Source organism: Anser cygnoides, chromosome 4, assembly GCF_040182565.1.
Source record: "Anser cygnoides isolate HZ-2024a breed goose chromosome 4, Taihu_goose_T2T_genome, whole genome shotgun sequence".
NCBI classification, from domain to species: Eukaryota; Metazoa; Chordata; class Aves; order Anseriformes; family Anatidae; genus Anser; species Anser cygnoides.
The window spans coordinates 29298504-29320522 of NC_089876.1; the positions used below are offsets into that span (position 1 = coordinate 29298504).

The 22019-nt window shown below is 41.9% G+C and overlaps 1 protein-coding gene across 12 annotated transcripts in view; it reads left to right on the top strand.

Annotated features, from left to right (window-relative positions):
* The window catches only part of CRACD (capping protein inhibiting regulator of actin dynamics), a 125703-nt gene that overhangs the window by 61630 nt on the left and 42054 nt on the right, over positions 1-22019 (top strand). For 7 of the 12 annotated variants that reach the window (XM_066995896.1, XM_066995898.1, XM_066995897.1 and 4 more), the window contains one exon: positions 6211-6282. The exons of 2 other annotated variants lie outside the window; for them this stretch is intronic. In XM_066995896.1, the coding sequence (XP_066851997.1) occupies positions 6258-6282 (25 nt within the window). In that variant the 5' untranslated portion in view covers positions 6211-6257. Of the gene's footprint in view, positions 1-6210; positions 6283-9485; positions 10196-22019 lie in introns of those variants that run through there. 3 more of the 12 variants (XR_010831060.1, XM_066995895.1, XM_066995903.1) reach the window with 2 other exon arrangements.

The following is a 22019-nucleotide window of genomic DNA, read 5'->3' on the forward strand; positions in this document are numbered from 1 at the left end:
TTGCACTTCACGTGTCCAGTTGTTTAATATACTATATTGAGAAACTTTTCCTGATACTAAACCTAAACTTTCCTAGGTACTAAACCTGAACTTCTTCTACATTTTATCCTAGAGAACACTTAAAGCTTCCTAAACAACCCTACTCCTTTCATTCCTCTACAGTTGTGCCACAAAAATGAAAGTTTATTTCTGTATGATGGAACTATCTTTCAGGATTAAAAATATAGTCTTTTCTAGCCCCATACCTTCCTCTATAAAAAGGAAGCTGCCTTAAGGAAATCTCCAGAGATGGAAACATGGAAAGGAATTTCAGAAAACCACATCATAAAGAGAACAATTCCTTTAGGTTCCACTTCAGGAAGTTGCTTGAGGATAAATTCAACTGATTTCTTAAGTTGGGGTTTTGGTTTCTTAGTTGTATAAATGATTAGTGAAAACAGTAATATCTGTATGCTTTACTTTTCCTGAAGTTGTATTAAATAGGCTGAAGACATCTTGTGCTTTTTCCCAAGTCATGTCCCTGGCTGCCTTCAGGGGAAGTTGCACCTTTCCAAGGAAACGGGCCCAGCAATTTTAGAATCAACAAAGCAGACAATACACCAAAAAAATTATCACAGCAAAATAAAAGGTGCTCATCATGAGGTACAGCTTAATAAATTCTAATTCATATTAAGTACATAGAGGAAATTATGTCTATACAAAGTTGTAATTGGAAGAGCCTACAGTTCAGTCAGTTGAAACAGAATATGAATTTGTTTGAGTGAAGGAATACTGAACGCTCTTATGGAAATTTTAATTAAAAAACATAAATTCATAAAAAGACTGACATAACTCTTAATCTGCAAAGAAATCTGACCTGTGCTGAGCACTGGTTACAGAAGCAGAAGTTAACACTGCTTTCTATTGCTTTAAAGGATTTGTAATCTATATCATCTAATTAAAAGTTAGGTCCAATTCCACCAATGACATTTATCCTGTTAGTGCAACAGAAGAGACCCAGGCTATTGACCTTTCTTATGAGTGTCTGGCTCTTTTGGCAGCAGCAGGGTGTATAAATAATAGAAAAATTTTTGTGGGGAAGATTTTCTTGTTTGTATTCAAAGAGATGGTTGATCTAATTATGGGATGGGAGCAGGGATTTTTAGATGCTTGCAGTTAATGAAAATCGTGGTTTTAAGAAGCTTGGAAGAACTGTTCAATGGCAACTATTAAGAGGTAAAATACTGCTGAAGGTTGCTCCCATGAATGTCATCACATGAGCTCATGAACTGCCAGTTTTCTGTTAATTTCATGACCTTGACTTTCAGAAGTCCCCAAATGAGGCAGTGATTTTAATCTTTATTTAGGATTCACATCTAGCTAATCTTGTTTCAATCCCTCTGCCTCCTTATTTTCCTCCCCCATCTCTTCCCTCTGTCAGCTCTTCATTCTCTGTCAGTTTGCCTTGAAGTCCCAGAGTGGATGAGTCAGTGATTCCAATCTGTACCTACTTAGACACCAATTCCCTTTTAGGGATAGCAATATCATGCTTTAGCTCAGTGGGCTGTCATGCTTCGTGAGAGATTTTGACACCTAGAACTTTCTTTTATTAGATATTGACTGTTTCACCCTTCTCTTCCTTTCAGTAAAGCATGGTCTCTGGGGTCTTTTTTTTTTTTAAATACCCTCTGCTCCTAAAAATCCCACTCCCTTCTTTTTTAAAATAATAAAAAAGAACAGCTCTTGGCTGCACGGATACTACCAATCCATGAAGATCCAGCCTGCTTTAATCTTTTGTTGATCCCTCACTTGTCTTCCTCTTCTTTTCCTGTCCCCTTATCATCTGTCCATTCATTTTCAGGCACCTGAATATCCACTTGGCTGCCTTCTGTCCATCCTGCCTCCCACCACTCTTCAGAGGAAGAGAGGGAATAGTTTTTTCCCTCTTGAATTCTCTCTTGATCTATAAAACTAGGAGAAAGCTGTAAGGGTAACACATAGTATGGGTCTCTGTTCATGTTTTCTAATTGGCCAAAGTATTGAAAATGCTTCTGTCTCTTTAAAATGGCGTGGTACTTTGTGCTGTGAATACTACTGAACGTGAAGTTATTTCGGTGAATAGAATAACTTCATGTGTGTTGAGGTGTGAGGTGACCTCATTGTTCCTAAATCTGTTCCTGTTTTGTAGCACGTTTTATTCAGTTCTACTCTTTCAGCTGCTCTAGTGTTATTATTTCTGCTCTGGTTGTGTAACAGAATCTTTGAAATGTCAAAATCATGGAAACAGAAGTTAGTTGAAATGTAGCTGCTCCCCGGTAAGACAATGATGGAGTAAAATTAAACAAGGTTTGTGGCTTAATAAGGTAAGAAGTGACACTTGCCAGGTTTTCCTCTGGCACAAGGACATTGATTAATATGAGAGCTGTTTCTCTCCAACTGAGAGTTCTGCTAAAAACATTCAAAAATCACCATTTTGTCTTTGCTTGCACTAAGTCAGGGCTTCAGAGCAACGTTGTATTAAAAATTCCAGCAAATTAAGTTCAGTTTCCCTTCGTGCAGAGTGCTTTTCAGTCAGTGCTCACTCCTGGGCAAAGGTGCATGTCCCCAGGCACAGTCTGCTCCAGTCAGTCCTCTGCATTTGTGCTGCTGCTGAGGACCCTGCTCTTGGGACTGTTAAGCTGGAAATGTCCAGTAGCAAGGAAACTGGACAATCAGTCCTCAAAGTTCACTCAGTCGGTGCCAGGCAGCTTTGCTGGGTGTTACCAAGTAGAGCTTGTTTGAAGAAGCAGATTAGAAGGAGGTGACTGTACATTCATTGCAAATGCCATATATTATCAAATGACTTATGTTGACTCGAGAGTTTTTGCATTTGGACCTCCAGCATCTAAGGGACAGAGATGAGAGTCCAACTATGTTGCTTGAGAGCTCCCTTTGTTGCCGGAGAGTAGTTCCCATGAGATGTGTTTTGTCCAAATGATGCATCCTCTCTTTTGTATTGTTAGTTACCGTTCAAAAACTTCCAGTGAAGTGACTTTTGTCTGGCTCATTGTCTGTCACTCTTTTTTACTTGATTTCTCTTTCTAGCTTCAGTATTGTCCATTGACTGCACATAACTTGGCGCATTTGACTGAGTTGGTAATCTGTGGGTTCTTTTTGTAACCAGCAGGTAAGTTTTCTGAGCAAACGTGTTTCCCAGGTTAAAGGTCTAGAGCCCATGCCAAATCTAAGCTTGCAGTAATAACCTCTATTACCTCCGACTTAAGGTAGTGATAACAGAAGACAAAAAGATGCAGGGTTCGTTGCAATAAAGCAAGAAATAAAAATTGATATCTGCAATTACATATGCTAAGGTGTTAACAAACCTGCCTCAGTTTCCTCTCACATCCAAAATACGTCCAGATGCAATATGATGACAGCTGAGCTGGTGAGATGGGGGGAAAATATTTTACTTTGCTATCAGCGAATGGTATTGTTGCCAATTCAGTGATGTGAATTATGCAATTATTCTCCACAAAAGAAAATGTAATAACAAAACATTTACTGGGCCTAAATTTTTGTTGGATTTAACATGAATTGGACTTGTTTTGGGGAATAAATAGTACTTTTAAATGTCTACTGCATTACATTCTTCAACTATTAAAACCTACTTTCATGTAAGTCAATGGAAAAAAAAAGTTTTATTTTTCTTTTTTAACTTTGACTATGCAGAGTTTAATTTTGTCACTTCACCTTTCAATCCTCTTGCATTTAATGTTTTGATACATAAGAAAAGCTTGTGTTTCAGTTTTCATACCTGCTTAAACACCTCATTGGAAAACAGCTGTGGCACTGGTGACAGGTAGTTTGTGTGTGACTGAGATAATGATGATGTTAGGAAGTTACAGGGAGACTGGTTTCCACCTCTTCATCACAGAAGGGTTGTCCACCACGTCATGCTTGTTGTCTGAGTGATGCTGTTCCTCAGCTGCAGTTATGAAAGTCCTTTGACAGCCTTGTGTGATGATTAAACACTGTACTAATAGTCTTTGGCCAGGAGCTTGTTTCATGGTCATTCATCCATCTCCAGCTTTGACGCCAGATTAAGAAGTCATTCTAAAAGCTATCTTTTGATGCCTGGGCTTTTCAATATTGTAATGTTCATCTCTTGGTCTCCAACTGGATCTCAGTCACGGTGTTTGAAATGATAAAACTGCAAAGGACTCGAACAGCTGCAGAACGTGTCCAGGGGAGTGACTGCAGTGTGATGCACAGAGTGATTGCTCAGGTAGCCAGGGAGCCTCTCTGATGCTCCTGAGCCTTACTGTAAGCTCTCATGGTCTGAATTAATCTCGGCTTGCTGGCTACTGGGCAGGATGCTAGATACAGCATAGTGCTTTGGGAGGAAGGCTTGAGGGGGCTAGGTGGAGCAATTTATTTGCTTCAGGGAATCTTGTTCTGACAGATGCTGGGGTGGAGGGAGCATCCATTTTTAGATGGGTCAAAAAGCCATGCATTTTGTTAGACCAGAATAGCTTTTTCTTTCTCTCTCTTTCAGCTATTTTTAATTAAAAATGAAATTGGGTGAAAGTCATTCTCTAGGCTCCTGAGAATGTTTCATTAATGAAATAAAATGTGTCCCTAAAGAAAAAAAGTCACTAAAGCCATTGTTACACATAAGTCTTGATATATCTACCAAAAAATCCATGTGAGAAATCTGAAAGAAGAGAGGGACAAGGGGGATATTACTCCAACATTTTTCATCTTCTTTCATTTTTGGTTCAATCCCATTTGTCCGCCTGTATTTTGGGAAAGTGATTGTCTGTGTGTCTGTGTTTCCACTGATTAGCAAAATGAAGATGCTAAGCAGCTTGGGATTCTTAAATGCTTCTCCAAATAAACTAATAATGTGTGTTTAATTGACTTTACACAGGGAGATTTAAGAAATCAGATCTCATTGAATCTAATATGTACAATAGTTTAATTAAAATTCTCCTCTGTTAAAGGCTATATCTTACTGACCTCAAAAGTCTCTGCTATTGTTGAAGTGCTAAGGACCTCAGTTTAAACCAGAAAGTGACCATAAACTTCTTTGTTTTCACAATGAGAAAGTACAGTCTTTCTCTAGACCCTGAGTTTTATGAGAAACACTTCGATCTAAACACCTTTGGGATGTGAAGGTGTAACCTTAACCACTTACTGTTGCTGGTCTTTGGGTAAAACTTGTAAGTCATGATTTTAAACAAACCTCATGCAAGAATTGAAAAGACAACATTAAAACAGGAATTTCCTGTAGAATTCGAGGAATTTTACTGCACTAGAAGCTACTTGAGGCCCAGGAGATTTGAAAAGTAGACCACCCGTGTTTATAGCAAATAACAGATCTGAGAGCCTGGCTTTATGGTGCTTATTTTTGCTTAAATCCTGGTTGTAAAGATCTATTTGTGGAAGACTTGCACCTCTGCAAAAGGAGCTACTTGAGCCATGCAAAGTTTTATCCAGAGTACAGAGAAGTACTGTAGCAATCTCTGGCTTAGACTGGGTTGATTGAGAACTGTGTGATGAAGTCTTTTGTAGGTTTTATATTGATGATTTTGTTGCTTTCCAAGAGGGATCTGCATCATTGTTTCTTCCTTTATGACGATAATATGGACTGTTCAACGCTTGCCTCCATTTTATGGTATTACAGGATGCTTCAGAAAATACTAGCGTCTAGCACAATTTTTCTTGGAAAATGCACCTTCCAGATTTCATGGTAGTTTATGACATTTAACTATTCTTGTAAAACTAAAAACATGGATGACAGAGTAATTCCAAGATTTTTCTGACTTCTTAAAAACTGCTGGCGTTACTCATAGCACCCGTACCTTATTGCCCTTGTGGAAAAGGTAAGCTATTTTGAGCTTTGTAGCTGGGGAAGATTGAGCAAAAAGCAGTTATATAAACTAATGTAGCAAGTGAATTTTACATGAAAGATCAGTCAGGAGGTCCTAGCTATCAATCTGAAATCACCTTGGCTAGTTAAAACCTCCATGAAAGAAACATTTTCCACTGTTTCAGAAGGACTTTATAGTAGGAAGAGTGTTAAATACAAAGAGTGCTGAAATATGTGCTCCACTCAATTTGCAAGGCTGTTCCTATAAGGTTCCTCTCACCTTACAATTTGTCCTTCAGAGTTCTCTTAAAAGCAAACAGAACAAAAAAAAAGCCAAACCCTTCTCTCTGGTGATTTCATGGCTTTTGTTTCTTCCTCAGAGAAGATCAAGTCTGGAGTTTCTCTGACTTCGTCTGAAATTGTAGGGATGATCAATTTGTTTAAGAAACCTTGTAAGTACTTGACTTGTTCTGTAGCTTATGGAGCACACGATGTCCTGTCGTTCAAAAGCTCACTGTTAGATGTTTTTTTATTATTATTATTTTATTTTTTTGTGGCTTAGTTTGGAGTATTTTCAGCGGGGAGCTGGCTGATGGGATAATGTGCTGTGCTTATTGTTTTTAAGCAGGAGCTGCTGCTGCTGTATGTGCTGCTTTTGTCCATTTTTATGGAAGTCATAATAAACAGCATATGTGTGCAGTGGAGTCAAATCCAAACCAAAGAGGTTATTCTGGTTGATATTTTTGCAGGTAATTCCCTGTGGCATCACTGGGAGCTATCACACATGTGACTCCCCCAGTTTATGCTGTGTCAGATGCTGTGCTTTACCTTACCTTTTGAGATGGTCCTAATTTATGAAAGTTTAGAATTTATGGTTTTAAATTTTGAAGTAAATAGAAAAGCATGTGTTCATTTAGGATCATCTTGAATCTTTTGTACAGTTGTCAAAAAGTTTGCTATTTTTAAAGCTTGCTAATGTAGTTCTAATTCCAATAGTTTCTTTCTGTATTAGTTGTCAAATATTATCATCTTCCAGTTGCACTGATACTAACTTGCATTATTTCATTTTTATTTCTTTCATTGGATTTGCAGTGATTAATTGCCAAATTCAGAATTTGAGTTAAATGATGTAAATGGACTGAAGCAGTATTAAATTTGTACGTATGTGTAAATAGCAAGCATGCTCTGAAGCAGTGGTGCTGGATCAATGTGGCGTCCTTCTGTTCACCTCTGTGTTGGCTACGTTGAGGGGGTTACTTGGGGGTGGGGGGAAAGTGGTTGTCCAAAATGTTTATAATGAACGGGATTTGCTTTCAACTTGAGCCAGCGCTTAACATCTTGATGTGACAAGCTTTAGTCTGTTTTCGGGTTTTGTGATTCTATGTCTATTACTATTCAGAATAAAATAATATCTCTGTTTCCACTGGGTTTTATGATGCTCCACATGAGCTTGTGCTACTGAAAAGGTGTCAAGAGGGGAAAAGGTCAAATGTTTTGCCAGGGAAAGAAAAGAGGGAGGAAGGAATGTGAAAAAGTCTTTACTCCTCAACAAGCTATTTAAACAGCTCTAATTATGGATTTAAAGGATGGAAGAAGCAAGAAGACATATTTTGCATGCACAGTTGAGGAATTCATGTAGGAAGAAGAGACAGAAGTGTTTGAAATACCTGGCTAGCTCTCTCTTGTTGTCTGTTAATAACTCACATGGGCCTTTTCATTTGTATTTTGCTGAGAAAAACAGAGTAGGCTTGAAATATAAAGAAACTCTTAACTTCCTTTGTGAAGGAGTGGGAGTACAGCATGTCCATTCAGTACAAAGAAAAGAATTTACTTGGGTGAAGTTTTCAGACATCTTTATTTTTTATTTTTATTATTTTTATTTTTTTGTAGGCAACTTCACCAGTGGCATTGGGAGAATGAAACTGTTTCTCTCATGTGGCGTTTACACTTGTGTTAGCTGTTATTAATATGTAATAACTAAGTTGCAAATTCCTAACCCAGACTTTCCTGGAACCTAGTGCCTACTTTTGCTGAAAAACATTTCCTATAGTATTACCACCAAATAAATGGTACATCATTGTCTTGACATACTGTGGGATGCTGGGGTTAATCATTGGATGGTATCACTGTAAGGACTGAAAAATCTCTGGCAGCCAGCTGTGGGGAACAAGTCTGATGTGAACAATGTCAACATATTCAGTTTCTCTGTGGGTACCTGAGTTCCATGGATGGGATTAGAAGTAGAAAGGTAGAGAAAATCTGCAGTTTGCCAGTCTTTTCTAGCTGAGGTGAGTGGTGATAATTGTGTACTGTTGGTCTTGTTCTCAGAAAGTGCTGCAGTGCTAGGGCTTTATTTTGCTTCCATTTTCTGTCCCTTTTCTATGTTAGTGAGTGCAGTTGTTTTAGAACTTTTTCATGCCAAGCAAGCTTTATCTCCCAAATGGGTAAAGAGAAAATTTAATATGTGCTATTAAAATCCTGTTGGTAATGTCTTACTTGGGATATTTGTTTGTTTCTGATCCACTTAGAAGCATACAATTTGCATAAGAAATATGCATAAGTATTAAACGAATTCTAAAAAATGAACATGGTGTATACATCCACAAGTAATGTAGGTAGCATAGCAATGCTTTTTATACATGGAACATGAAGTTTTAATACCTCATGGGTGGAGACAGCCACTAATTGGCTAACACAGTCATTTGTAGCAGAGGCATTCATTATATTTGTTTGATAAGATTTCTTCCTTGTGCTCTTTCAGACAAGTCAGAATGCGTGGTCAGGCTGCCTGTCCCCATGGCTCAGGACTGGCTTTTAAATTACTCCTCTGTAGTATAAGCAGGCTTGCTGCTATCAGAAATGCGACAGTAAACTAGGTGGGACTCTTGTCTGAATCAACCTCGCCATGCCTGTATTAATTTTTCCTACTTAAAAAACAACTTACACTTAATGAGCTGCAATTAATCAGCACCTTTTGCTTTGATACACAGATAAAAATATACTTTCAGTAAAATACTTGGTGAACTAATTACAGATCTCTGCCCAGTGCAGTTGGGAGACTTCTGTTCTCTACTTTATTTGTTTCTTATTAAACAGTGAGATCACAACCTTGTTTCCTTACTGCAAAGATGCAATCTCTTCATGTTTTTCTTCTTCCGTAGCAGACTGTATTTAATTCTTATTCTGGTATGTTGTTTCTCTAAATGACATGTTCTCTCTAGCCTAAAAAGGAGAGTGCTTGTCCCATTTCGTAACATAGCCTAAAGCGAGGATGACCAGGTGCTCTGTGGCTACATTTGACCCAGCTGATTACTCAGGTGCTGGAGGATAATAAGAGGATGACTCCATGGAGGGTGCTTGGGTTATCCTGGAAAACAGGTACAGACAAACCTTACCAGTCTGATAGCATGGTCCAGGAGGGCAGGGCAGAGAAGCACAGCTATCCACAGCAAGGTCACGTCCTCAAAATATACCAGCTCTGGCACAAAGCCTGTATCAGCAGAAGAAAGCGGAGTCCTCTGAGGCTGCCTTGGAAGTTCTTTACTTGTCCTTCAGCCCCTTGAGAGGTTTAAAGCTGCCTTGGTTTTAACCATGGTTGATCTTAGAAAAAAAGCTATGACAATTTTGGTTAATTAAAAAAAAAAAAAAACAAAACAACACAACCTCTCTTCAATTTGGGCCCATTCTGCTAGGAGACAAGCAATGCAGTGACTCCTCTCCATGAATTACCCAGGACTGGTGTCTCTGGAGCTGCTGCTTGGGATTTCTACCATGGTGTGAGTAAATGTTGTGTTTCCACCAAGGTTGCAAAGAGAGAGTTTGCTTCATTTGGGGTATATGAGGACTTTCTCAGGCCATTTTAGTAGTAGAGTAGTTGTAATCACACATAACTAAAGAAAAATTCCATATTCCAAGAAACTAATGTGGGTTGCCTACCTCTTGTTGTTCTGAGACATAAGATTCAGCAAGTGTTTTCACAGCCTTCCTTTCTGCCCTTGTCATTGATCCTGGCTAAATCTGCAGTCCTTCTGTTGAGAGGCTTTTGGCCTCTTTGTGGTGATCTGCAAAGCGTGTGATGGCCATGTAGGAATGTGCTGCCAGGCTGAAACCTTCACCAGCCAGCAAGGCTTGCAGATGGGTGTTGGTTGCATACGTGTACCCACCACCAAGAGACCTCAAAGACACAAAGTTACACGTAGATAACCTGTCCCAGCTTCTGCCCTTTCCACTTCACTCTGAATGCTTTGTTTAAATAAAATAGGGGTAAATGCTTTCCCTTCAGATTGAGGCATACCCTCTGAAGAAAAATATTGGAGAAAATGTTGTTCTGCGTTGGCATTGCAGTATGTTCCTGCCTCACAGCTGGTGAGTGTCATTTTCCTTCCATATAATGTGAAAAACTTACTTGTAAAAACTGAAGAAGGGGACAAAAAGGTGGGAGAAGCATGAGCTTAACTTGGACATTGTGAAAAGCTACCCTGTGTGACTGACAGTGCTGTCATTTCACATATCTAACTTAAATATTTTGTGGTTTTTTTTTTTTTTCCCTGACCGTCCTTGGTGGGTGTTACTGTGCATATGGCTTCTGGCCTTTAGTTCTGCTGTTTAAGGAAGTATCAAGATTTGCACAGTCATGTAGGGCATCAGGACATTTCTGAACATGCAGTGGAAAATCTGGTAGGGGGGTCTGACAGCGGGCTAACACACAGCACTGGGATGATTGTTCTCTTTGGTTAGGACTTCTTGCTGTAAATGTTAATTTTCCCCTTGTGTGTGCCATGATGCAAAGCAACAGCCACTGTTGTTTCCATACTCACAGCTGACAGATCATTCAAAAATGGTCCCGCGGTAAAGATTTTAAGAGGCTTGACCTGATTTCCTTTGAGATGCTTTGCAGCTTCAGAATGCAGTAGGGAGAGAGGTGTGTACATCTCTTGATGCTAGTTGGTCCCATAAAATAAACTGATTATTTTTATAAGCTTTTATTTGGGCTACTTTATTATTTTTTTGCTGTTATTATTTTTTTGCTGTTACAGTTCTTGCAAAATCAGTGTGCTGCTGGGGAGTCCTGCTTTACAGGAGTGGAAAAATACTGTTTCAGGTACACAGACTACAGGTTTTTACTAAGTTAAGAAAAGATGTGAAGCGAGTGAAAAGGATGTAAATAGATGAGTACACACCTCTCTCCTCTGTCCCCACCCCTTTCCTGCATTTGTTCTCTGGCATTTCTTTTACACAACTCAAGGCTAAGAGCAATTGCTGTAAGTGGAGCAGAGGTATCAGGTGAAAGTGTTTTGTGCAGGGTGGCAGGCAGCCTATGGTGCCAGCAGAACAATTAGGGGAGGGAGCTAAACGTGGTTTGTTCAGAGTGGGCTTTCTCTGAATCTGATTCTGAGCTTCCCTTATCTGCCCTTAGCTGGACAGAGACAGTAGCAGTTCCTGCACCGAGCTGCCTGCAGAGAGCCACCGGCTGTGGTAGCACCTGGGAAGCGAGTGCTTGGAGCTGCCACAGTGCTCTCCCGCTTCCCCCCGGGCTTGACAAGCAGGCCCTGCAGTTAATCAGTGCCCAGACCCAGGGCACAATTTCGGTTTCCTGCTCTTATTGCTGCATTCGAACAGCTGGAGAATGTCCGGTCTGCCAGGAGGTGCCCCGTGTAGCACTATTTTCTGGAAAGATGCTGTCACAGTAGATGGAGCAGGTGGCTTGGCTGGCTGCTGTGCCCGCTCGGAGTATGGCAGGCACAGCCGGCACTCCTAGCATCCTTCCAGGGCTCATAAATTGCCTTTTGGAATATTTTTCAATCTAGGGTCCATCCTGATGTCGTATCCCTGGAACTACAATGCATTCATTTTCCTTGGCCGTAATTATGTGTAATTATCCTTACCAGCACAGGAGGTCTCTATTCCCTACCTGGCCATCTGAGTCTCTTCTGTTCTGTTTCATTCTGGGACACAGTAAATGACATAAATTTCAATGTGGCCAGGTGGTTTTGCAGAAAACACACCATCTCCTTTGCCAGTGAAATTTAATTGTGCCCAACTTGTGTGGCTAAATTTTATGTATTTCACCAGGTCGGTGGTGATAATGGTTTGTAATCTCAGCGCTGGGAGGCAGCGTGTGATGAACACAGGTGGTCACAGTGGCAAATCCTGCCTGGAACCAAACCAGCATGAAATAGTTTCCTCCTTTGTTTCTACTGCCTAAAGGAAAGAAAACCCAAGGAGATATTTTAAAAAGAAATGTCTAGTTGCCCTAGTTCAGGGAGAAAGAATTGCTCAACTGCCTCCTTATAAAATGAATTATTATAGACGTTTTTAAAATGTTTAGATTTATAAATGCTCTAGTATCTCTGTTGGCTGCTCCTCTTCTCTTCAAATTTTATGTCTCATAAGGAATTAATTTTCTTCTATCATAAAACAGAATGGACAGGGGAATGGGAGATTTCACTGAGCATCACAGTAGTAGCTGTTTATTTTTTCTAGTTTGATGGTACAGATCTTACAAAGAACCCTTTACTGATATTTCATTTCGTAGTATACGTACTGATATCTTATTTGGCTAACATTTAATACAATACTGCTTCTACTTCTAAGTGGTTTTTAATAAATGTACTTGGCATCAGCCAAATAAATGCGATGACAAAGTACATCTATCTGAGTACTTTATGAAGTCAATGATGTTAGGTTTGCAAAGATGCAAAGAAAAATATTGAAGAGGTTTTGTATTTCTTAGGTATTTGTAAGGAAGTCTAAGCTGTAAAATTTCATAGGATGTTTCTGAGGTTACTAGTCAATAAGTGTTTCAAGTGATGTCCTGTTTCTCTATTTTAATTCTGGAAGACAAAGACATAATCACCTTAATCTTTCAGCTGCCTCCAAACTGCAAAGGCCCCACTGAAAACATACTAATCAGGTACTGCTTTTGGTCTGTGCTCTGACCTCTTCTTTCTTCCTTAATAAATAACAACAGGGAAATATTTTTTTATTCTGTATATTTTATTACGGTGATGACAAGAAGAGGAACTGAGTCGATTTTAAGCTCCTTTTCTAAAGAGGTAGTTGCCCAAACTTCAGCACTAAGACCTGTAGTCATCCTCCCACCGCACAAATGTCTTACACACATCTCGTGTCAGTGCTTGGTACAGGGTGGAGGCAGCCCAGGCTGATGGCTCAGGTGCCAAAAGCAGCCCAGAGCTCCCTGTGTGGTCTCTGCTCTGTGAAAAAGTTGTCTGAACTTTTTTCTTTAAAGGTAGCAGCATGTTACCTGCTTACCACAGAGGGACAGGTGATGAATAAGGAGCAATTAGTGAAGGATTGCAAAACTCTTTGGTGTTTAAACTACAATACCAGTATAATTAGGGTTTAATACTAATGATTAACTTTTTATTTCATCTCCAAGGTCTAGCTGCTCAAAACCACATTACTCCAACTGATGTGATGGTGTTGGGTAGCTGCAGGGTCAGCTGGAGCTTTTCTCTTCATACCATTCAAGTCAGTTCCGCAATACCAATTTCATCCTTAAGTGGACAGTGGTCTACAAAAATGAGCAATTTCAGAAAAAGGCTGAAATGAGCATCTAACCTGGGCACTCAGCAGGGACATCCATCCACTGCAGGCTAGAATAACAGTGTGTCAGCAGCAGGGTGAAAGCAGGTGTACTCAGTGCTGCTGAAGGTGCAGGGGAGCAGGAGGAGTTGTAAGCTGTAGGGGAAAAGCATCTCTGAGTTGCAGCGGGGTCTGCCCAGGTCTGGAATATTTAGGTGATCTGAGGGTCTTCCTTGTGTGTCCAGGAGATGGAACTTGTCCCTGAACAGAGTGGAGGATGTCTCAGTGGAGCCTAACAATTACCTGCTTTTTACTGAGGAGGAGACGATCTGGGCTCGTGTTCAATGTATGTAGTGAAAGCTGCTCAGAGAAAGAAAAAAATGGCTGTAGGATAAATAGGCAAATCTATAGACTCAGGCCACCCGTCCGGAGTCTTAATCTGGCCACAACTATTGTAAATTTCTGCAAAGATGGTGTGTTTATTAGAAGAAATAAGTGAGCCTTGAGAAGTGAGCATGCAGCAGAAATGCACCGGAGGAGCTCACCATGAGAAGGGGAAGGTGCCTCTGGTCTGGCTCTACAGGGCCCCAGCAGAAGAGGCAGCTCCTTGCAAGAGCACTGCGTCTTGAGGAAAGGAGCACAGAGCGGGTCCTGCATCCTCCATGCACTTGGCCAATGTTATTTCCAAGGATGATTTGATGATTTGCCAGTTTGGGGAAGGAACGCCACAATTCCTTCTGGCCACCTTGCCCATCAGAATAGGGTGGCTGAGGTTGGATTTAGCAAAAGGACAAAACCAAAGCCTTCTGAGTTCCCTAGTTCTTTTCACTGTTGGTTTCACCATGGAAGCATCCACTTCCATCTTTGCTCTTTTTTTTTTTTTTTAAACCAAGATTGGCAGGAGGATTTCTGAATGCCGTGGTTCATACAGTTCTTCTCTTCAGAAAATAAGAGATTTTGTCATTTTCTTTACATTGCTATGCAGTTGCAAACTGCAACAGCATTTTAATTCTGTGAAATCAGAGATGGTCACAAGTGTTTTAGTTCTTTTAGATGCATTCAGCCTGAGTTCAGGTCGGACTTGGGTTCCGTGCCACTCAGATATGAGTTGGTTTTTTGTTTGGTTGGTTTTTAAGACTCATTGCAAAATTTAGAGATGGTTCTGAGGTTTCAACTCTCTAAGCTTGGGGAGGGCAGATGGATTTGCTGCCCTCTGGTCAGATTTACCTTTCTAAATTTAATGAGGTGATTACTAAAATAATGCACTGCTGTGGTTGGTAATTTGCTTGGAATAGGACTCCTTTAGTTCTTGGCTTTTCCATTTCACCTTATAACTCTTAGAAATCTGAAAAACAACAGAGGCATAAAGTAGTTGTGGGTTTTTCCCCCTTTTTGCCAGGCTACAGTTACTTGTAGAGCTATATCTGAACTTTTTTTAAAAAAAGTAATTCTTTTTCATAGAATATACACTGTATTTTTTCCTTGTTATCCATGGAGCTACTCTAACTCAAAAGGAGTATTGATAGATTGCAAAAAAATACCAAACTATATCCCTATGACTGGGGACCAGGCAAGTTCATAAAATGAAAAATTGACTCTCTTAATTTCATCTGGCCTATTTAAAATATTTTTCACCTCACCTGCATCGCAAGGGTACAATTCTTTTATAAATTTGTCATTATAAAAGTGCATTAAACTGAAACTGCAAAAATTAAAAAAAAATAAATCAAGCTTTTTCTTAGATGCTTGCCTATCACAATGAAACAAAACATTTTTGTCTGCTGGTTTCCTTCATTAATGAGTTCCTGTTGATCTGAGTAGTGACACCACTTTGAAGGCACTCCATAAATTGCTAGTTTTAGTGTTTTCAGCTTCTCTATCTCACAGTATATATCTTTGGTGTTTTCAGCTTGTGTTAGGCAACAGAAGCAGAAATGCCGTGTCTGAATTTTTCACTGCAATGAGAAACTCTTATCCAATAAGACCCTGTATGAGTGGCATTCAGGAAAGAACACTTGTGCTGTGTCAAAATGCCTCAGCAATATATTTATTTGTTCTTTCAGTTATACGCATATAAAAGAGGGAAAAAATCAAATCCCAGTCTAAAAGACGTTGGAAGTACCTGCTTGCTTTCAGCCTTGATTTATTAGCTGAGCTCTTTCTCCCCCTAAGGCAGTTGGCTCTCCCCCCTTCTCTCAGAGAGACCCCCCTACCTGTTCCAGGAGCCCTTCCCATCGGCTGACATTTCATTTTTTTTGTAGTGGCACCTCAGTGCTGGCTTACATTTGTGCTGTGACCTGCTGGTGTGGCCAGGTTTGTCTTCTCTCCCATATCTAGCTGATCAGGGCCAAGTTACTAAAGGACATCCCAGCAAAATGCACAAAATGAATGAGTTTGTGTATGATACTTCAGTATTGCCTCTCCTCTCTGCTGGCCCAGTCCTCAAGCCACCAACTTCGGGCACAGCATTCTGGTTCTCCTTTGTGCTCAGGAGATCTCTCAGCTTTGTCTTGGCAACAGATGCCAGCTTTATTTTATATCATAAGCAGGTAGTTTCTGTGAGGAAGAAATGCTCCTCCTCTCACCAGTGGGAAAAATTGCAATTGGCACGATACAAAAGTTTTTACTGGTGCAGTACAGGACTTGCTCTAAGGGCTGGAGGGGCAAGGAAAAAGATTTCACATAACATAATGCTCAGTGAGAATGATCTTTATTAATAGTGATTTGGGTGTAAATGACTGCTGAAAGCTGGGGAGAGGCAGCAGGGAGGTGTCTGGCCACCCAGGGTTGTGCTCCTCGGACTTTGCACTGCTCTGCAGTGGGGCCTCAGGCCCAAGTTCTACAGAATATTTTTTTCACTGAGAAGGAAACCATTAGCCAATACCTCTACTATGTTGACATCATGTGCTTAATGCATGTCAAGAAACCTCAGATAAAACCCAGAATACCAAAAGGGTCTTCCATTCCTAGTAAAATGAATCTTTCTCCCTCCTCTTACATAACGGATGGATGCTGTAGCGGTGAATCAGAAGCTATTGCGGTCTCTTCCTTTCTAAGCATCTCACATGCACTGCAGAATGCAGAGCTATTATAAGCAGGCTTTGTCTTACCCCGTGTGCTCCCATATGCAGCCCCATGCCTCGGTAACATCTCTTGCATTTTCTTAACCCTTTTGTAAATGTCCTGACATGTACAAACTCCACTAGCTGCTGTCACTGTGCTCAGGGTGCATATCCCACATGGCCTTACTTAAATCCCTTGACTGCTATTCACTGTTGTAACCTGTACTGGGGCATCTCCCCTGGAAGATGGGGAAAGAAGGAGGAAACTCCCTGGCTGCTACTGAAATTTACACCAAGTTCCTCGCACTTCTTCCCTGCCACAGTCCCCAGCCTATCCCACATGTTCCCAAAGTGGCCTGCCTACTCCAGGCTTGGCTGGGCTTTTCTGTGCTGCCTTGGTCAGGAGAGAGCATCTTCTTCCTTCTGGGTCCGGAGGTGCTGCTGGTGTGCTGGATCGGGGGACAGGGTGTCGGTGGTGAAATGAAAGGAGGGATGAGGAACGTGAGGCTTTGTGACCTCCAGGAGTGCTCACTCTGGTTCTCAGTAAAAACAACGGGCACACAAGTAACACAGCTTGCTGGAAAGGCTTACAATGGAGGGAGGTAAGACACCTGCTAGAGTGAAGAAGTGGAAAGGAGCAGTATCTACTTGGCTTTAGTTCTTCTGTTTACTGTCAGCTAAACACATAAGCACTGCTCTTCACTTTCCTCCTGCATTAATCTCTCTTCCTTGCCATTACCAGTAACTGTGGCAGTCCTCGTGCAGCAGAGGTTGAGTCCTTTTACCTTGAAGTGAGTAAGATAAGGTTTTACTTTCCCTGTTATTTCCTTGTTACGTAAAGAGAAGTGTTGAAGTAGCTTTCTTTGGTCTGGGTGCTAAAGTATATTTTATGGTGCTTGTTTGAACTTTAATAGGATCTATTATGCTGATTCACGTTTCCTAACATCTGTTTCAGCTGCATGCATTTTCTTTGGCAGGTACAGTCTCTGGGAGGAAGGAAATCACAAAACAGTCTGTTTATGGAAATGTTCTTGCTTCTCCAGGTGGCAAGGGAAGACGTTTCTGGAAAGCAAGATTGGTTCTTGTTGTGTTATGGATCCTTTAGGTAGTATTACTAGTTTATATCAGGTAATCCAAGAATACCTCATCCTCTCTGTGGGGCAAGGTTTGCAAGAAATAGTATCTCTTATAAGATCACTTGATACTCTTGGAAAAACACACAAGCATTGGCAGGCTATTTTTCCTTAGCTTTGCCTAGGTGTTTTCTGAGACTATTGCGTCTGCACCAATTTGTTGCCTTTGATCCCTCCCAATCATGTTGTCATTTAACATTTCTCAAGTATTGATTTCATCTCTGGTTATGTTGTCTCATCTCTGTCACCATGGGACTGTCGCTTACTGTCTGCTTACGCTCTAACGCTAAATGTCTCACAGCTGGGACTTGACCTCCTTGCTGGGAAGCCATGTCACTGAGCCCGAATGCCAGCCTCTTTCATGTCGATCTTTATTCCCTCTGTGGTAGCTTAAACATTTCCTCAGGCTCTTTGGTGTTAGCATCTGCTTTGTATATCTGGGCTGTGTCCATCTGACACCCCTAGTTGGTTTTATGTTTGCTTGGGTGGGTTTTGCTACAGATGGAAGAGAGGGCAGTGGGCTGAGGGAAGATCATGGGGGGTAAAAAACATCCAGGAAACAACTTTCCCACTGAAATCTGATGAACCCCAATAGGTAGAGGAGCTCATCTTAAAACTTGGGAACATGACCAAGCAGAGCGGAGCCTGCCCTCCTCCTTCCTTGTTTCCAAATGGTTTGGTTCCCACTCCTGGAGGAGTAAAGACACCTCTCTGGGGAGCGCTGCTCCTGGGTCTGAACACAAGTGCATCAGCAAAAACCAAAGTCATCACAGACTTGTTTTTCACTGACGAGATGTGGTTAGAGATGTCCATCAACTTTCCCTCTTACCATGATATTTTGGTTCTTTTTCTCCTCAACTGCTACACTGTGCCTGCAGCTCGGTATCTCTCATGCCCTCTCCCTGCCATGTGGTTCATAATGTCACGTGTGTAGATTTCCATTCTCTGAATTTAATAATTCATATCTTCATTAATCTATTCTATTACAGCACATTTTCTGGTCATTACACCCCCTGAAAAGGAATTCTGTTATTTTGGACACAGCCCCTGTGCAGTGCCTCATGTTACAGACAGGCCTTACAGGCAGGTGCTGCACTTCACATATGAACAAATATCTGGGAAACCTCCACAAACCCACCTGCAAGATTGAGGCTTGAAAAATCTTGGCCACGATAACTTCCATTTTAAAAAGTCACTACAAATCCTGCTTTTATTTTTCCTCTGAACCACCATGGTTCTGCCTATCAGCTGATGTCCTTGCTGGGTCAGTTCTGCTTGGAGAGACCTCTTCCCTGCAAGTTTTCTCTCTCTCCCCACTCTGGGTGCCCCAGCACCACAGCAAGGAGGACAAGCTGCAAGGAACCAACGCCTTTGTACTTATTAGGTCTCTCTCTGTGATTGTGTTAGGCTCATTTCACTTAAAAATTATTTTTCACATTATTTCAGTGGTGTTGGCATCTCCTCTGTGCCATCCACATACCAGTTTCTGCAGCCTCAGCTGTGCAGTGCTCCTGCTGTTTGGGGTACATTGCTTCCTCTCTTTCCACTCTTTTAAATCTCTTCCCACTGTAACAGTTGAATTTTGGCCCACCAGTGCTTGTGCTGAGGGCTCTGTGCAGTTTTTGAAAGGCATCACAACAGAGGAATGACAATGAATTTTGGGTGACATTTGAGTAGTTTAACTACAAGCTATCTGACAGGGATTTGCTGGCTGGTGCAGTTGCTAACGCTTTGCCAGCTGAAGTCCAAAGGCTGTGCCTGATTTACAGGTAATGAAATCCATTACACCTGCCTTAATGTTTATAGCAGAGAGCCTCAGAGTGAAAGAGATGGTGCAAGGGGAGTAGCTCTTCCTCTTGGTCTCCTGTCTGTCACCAGGAGTGGGGAGGCATCACCAGCTGCCTTCATGATGCTGCTGCTCTCCACTTTACCTGGCTCTGTGTTAGGCCGTGCATGTCTTTGTGCAGCTGACAAATTATGTGACAGTGTAAAGATTATTCTAATTTGCTCTGCTACTCTTCTGGAATAAGTTGGGAAGGGAGCATCGACCATATGCGCTGTGTTATTCAGCTAGCGTATCCAACTCTGTTTATCTGTCGCCTTCACACCTCGTGTTTTGCTGTGATTCCAAACTGACTTGCTGCTAACTGCTTACAGTGGTTTGAACAAGAGAGCCCTGTATAACAGGCAGAAACAGGCTTAATTGCTGGTCTCCCATGTTCTCCCAGGGCTGGATTTGTAGGAATCGTGTTTGAAGGATTAAGGAGAGGAGGAAATGGCCCGCATGAGCCTTCCTGGCTCTGTCAGCAGTTGCCCTTGGTACAAGCTGACAGCATTGGGTACCCCAACCTTCAGCCTTATCTGTCCCGTTTTTCCTTTTTGAAGCATAGATAGGCGAGAGGGATGAGTCATGGTTGAGCTCGAGCATCAGAGACTTGGAAGGATTTCGCACAGGGTGTTTACTGCTGCACTGCCAATGTTTCGGTTCCTTTTTTTTGTGTAATTGTTTTCCTGTTACAGGATGGATTTTAACCCGTAGGTGATATCATCCCATGTCTTCCTCTATAAAATCTCATGACAAATTTGCATGCTAGACTTTGCTTTAGCGGTTAGGGCTGGCTGCTCCTTGTGTCTGCACTGTCAGGACCGGGAATGGTGCGTGCAGTCCTTGCAGGGATGGCTGTTAGTTGGTTTTGCAGTGACTCAGGAAGCCTGATTTAAAGAATTCATGCATAGCAATGTGACAACTGTGATGATGCTGGGTGGAGTGGGAAACAGCCAAGGGATGTGTTGAATCACATGGAGAAAAACAGACCTCAGTTGGAGATAACCACGTTGGCTTTTACCCATCTTGAGATGAGAGCTGTGTTGGTCTGTCTTGTTCAACACCCGGACTCACAGCTGAATCAGCGGGGTAGGTTTGGAGCTGATGAGGTAAAGCACCTCTAGAAGAGGAGGGGACAAGGGGACGGGGGGTGACTAACACAGTGAGAACCTTTTGTAAAAAATGCTGCCGCCGAATCAATTTATACAGTAGATTACATTACCCAGCAGAAACAGCATCGCACAGCCTTCCCTTCCAAAGGAGGCTGAGGAGCGGGCAGTGTGGGAGCTGTGCAGAAGCAGTCCTTTCCCCACTCCTGGGTCTGGTACCGGCCCTTTCCCTCCTGTCTGTGCTGTCAGTTGATTTATGAGTTTTTGCAGGCGGTCTCTGAAGCGCGTGAAGGGTTGGGGCAGCCATGGCCTAAAGCAATAACTTGTCTCTCTCTGCCTGCCTGTTTGGGGCTTTGTGTACCGATACATGTCTCTAAAGCTGGAATTGAGCAGCGAGCAGTTGTCTGGCTGGAGATGTGAGTTGGTTGGTGCACGGAAAGCAGAGCTAAGGGACAGGGGGAAGCAAACTTCTGTCCCCATTTTCCTTCTGGGGTGCTGTCATGTTAGTAAAATTGTGCAGCTTTGGCAGTGATTGTTTCCCTAATCTGTTTTTGAGGTGTATAATCCAGCAGTTCATCTTTTTATCTTTACGCTGCTGCTGGGATGCTGTGTTGTCCTAATGAAGTTGCGCAAATGCCGTGTATCTTTACTGCTGAACGAGAAGGTGATGCTGTGTAACCCTCTTAGGGATTTGTAAAGGAAATGTGGCATTAGTATCTATTGCATCTTTGACTTCTTACTTTGATCTAGGTTTCTTGCTTCATCTGTAATCAGGTATGGATGCCCTCAGATTCATGAGGAGCCTCCTACAGCTTTCTTGCTCTTCGTACAAGTTTGTCCCCACCCCTGGGTTCAGCTGGGGCTGGCTGGCACCCCGCTGGCTTGGAAACCCCCCATCACTGGAAGCAGCCAGGTGGCAATGTGCTTCGGCGTCTTTTCTCTCCCCAGTACTCTGCCGTTATGCCTCCGGCAGCTGCTCTGGGGAGTCACCCAGATATGGCTTCGCCATACACAGGTATGGCAGAGTGGAGCACGAAACCTGACGTGGCACTGCCGAGTGCTGCTGCAGGAGGGAAATCTTTCATGTTTCCTGGTCAGACCTTTCTCCGGGGGCCTCCCTGTACTGTGTAATCCAGCTGCTGCCTTCTGCTGAGCTGCAGCTCCTGGGGAAGGGCAGAGCATGCACATGGGCACGCTGTCTGCATGCAGCCTGGAAGAAGAGTGCATGTAGGGATATAAAGAGGTTATGAAACTCTGTGTCACCAGTACAACAGGATGCTTCTCCAGCTGGGCTATGACGGGAGGCTGAAAGGTTTTTTAAAAGCCACAATTTTGTTTTAAGTAGATTCACTGCAAAATTACGCAGAGGTAGAAAAGAAATCAAGTTTTTTGGCAGTTTTAGAAATTCTTTGGTGCATCCCAGCCCAGAGAAATTAACCTCTTCTTGGCAGTGGGTAGCAAGAAACTCTTGGTGCTTTTTGCTTCAATACATGTTGAGAGAAAAGTAGTTTGAAG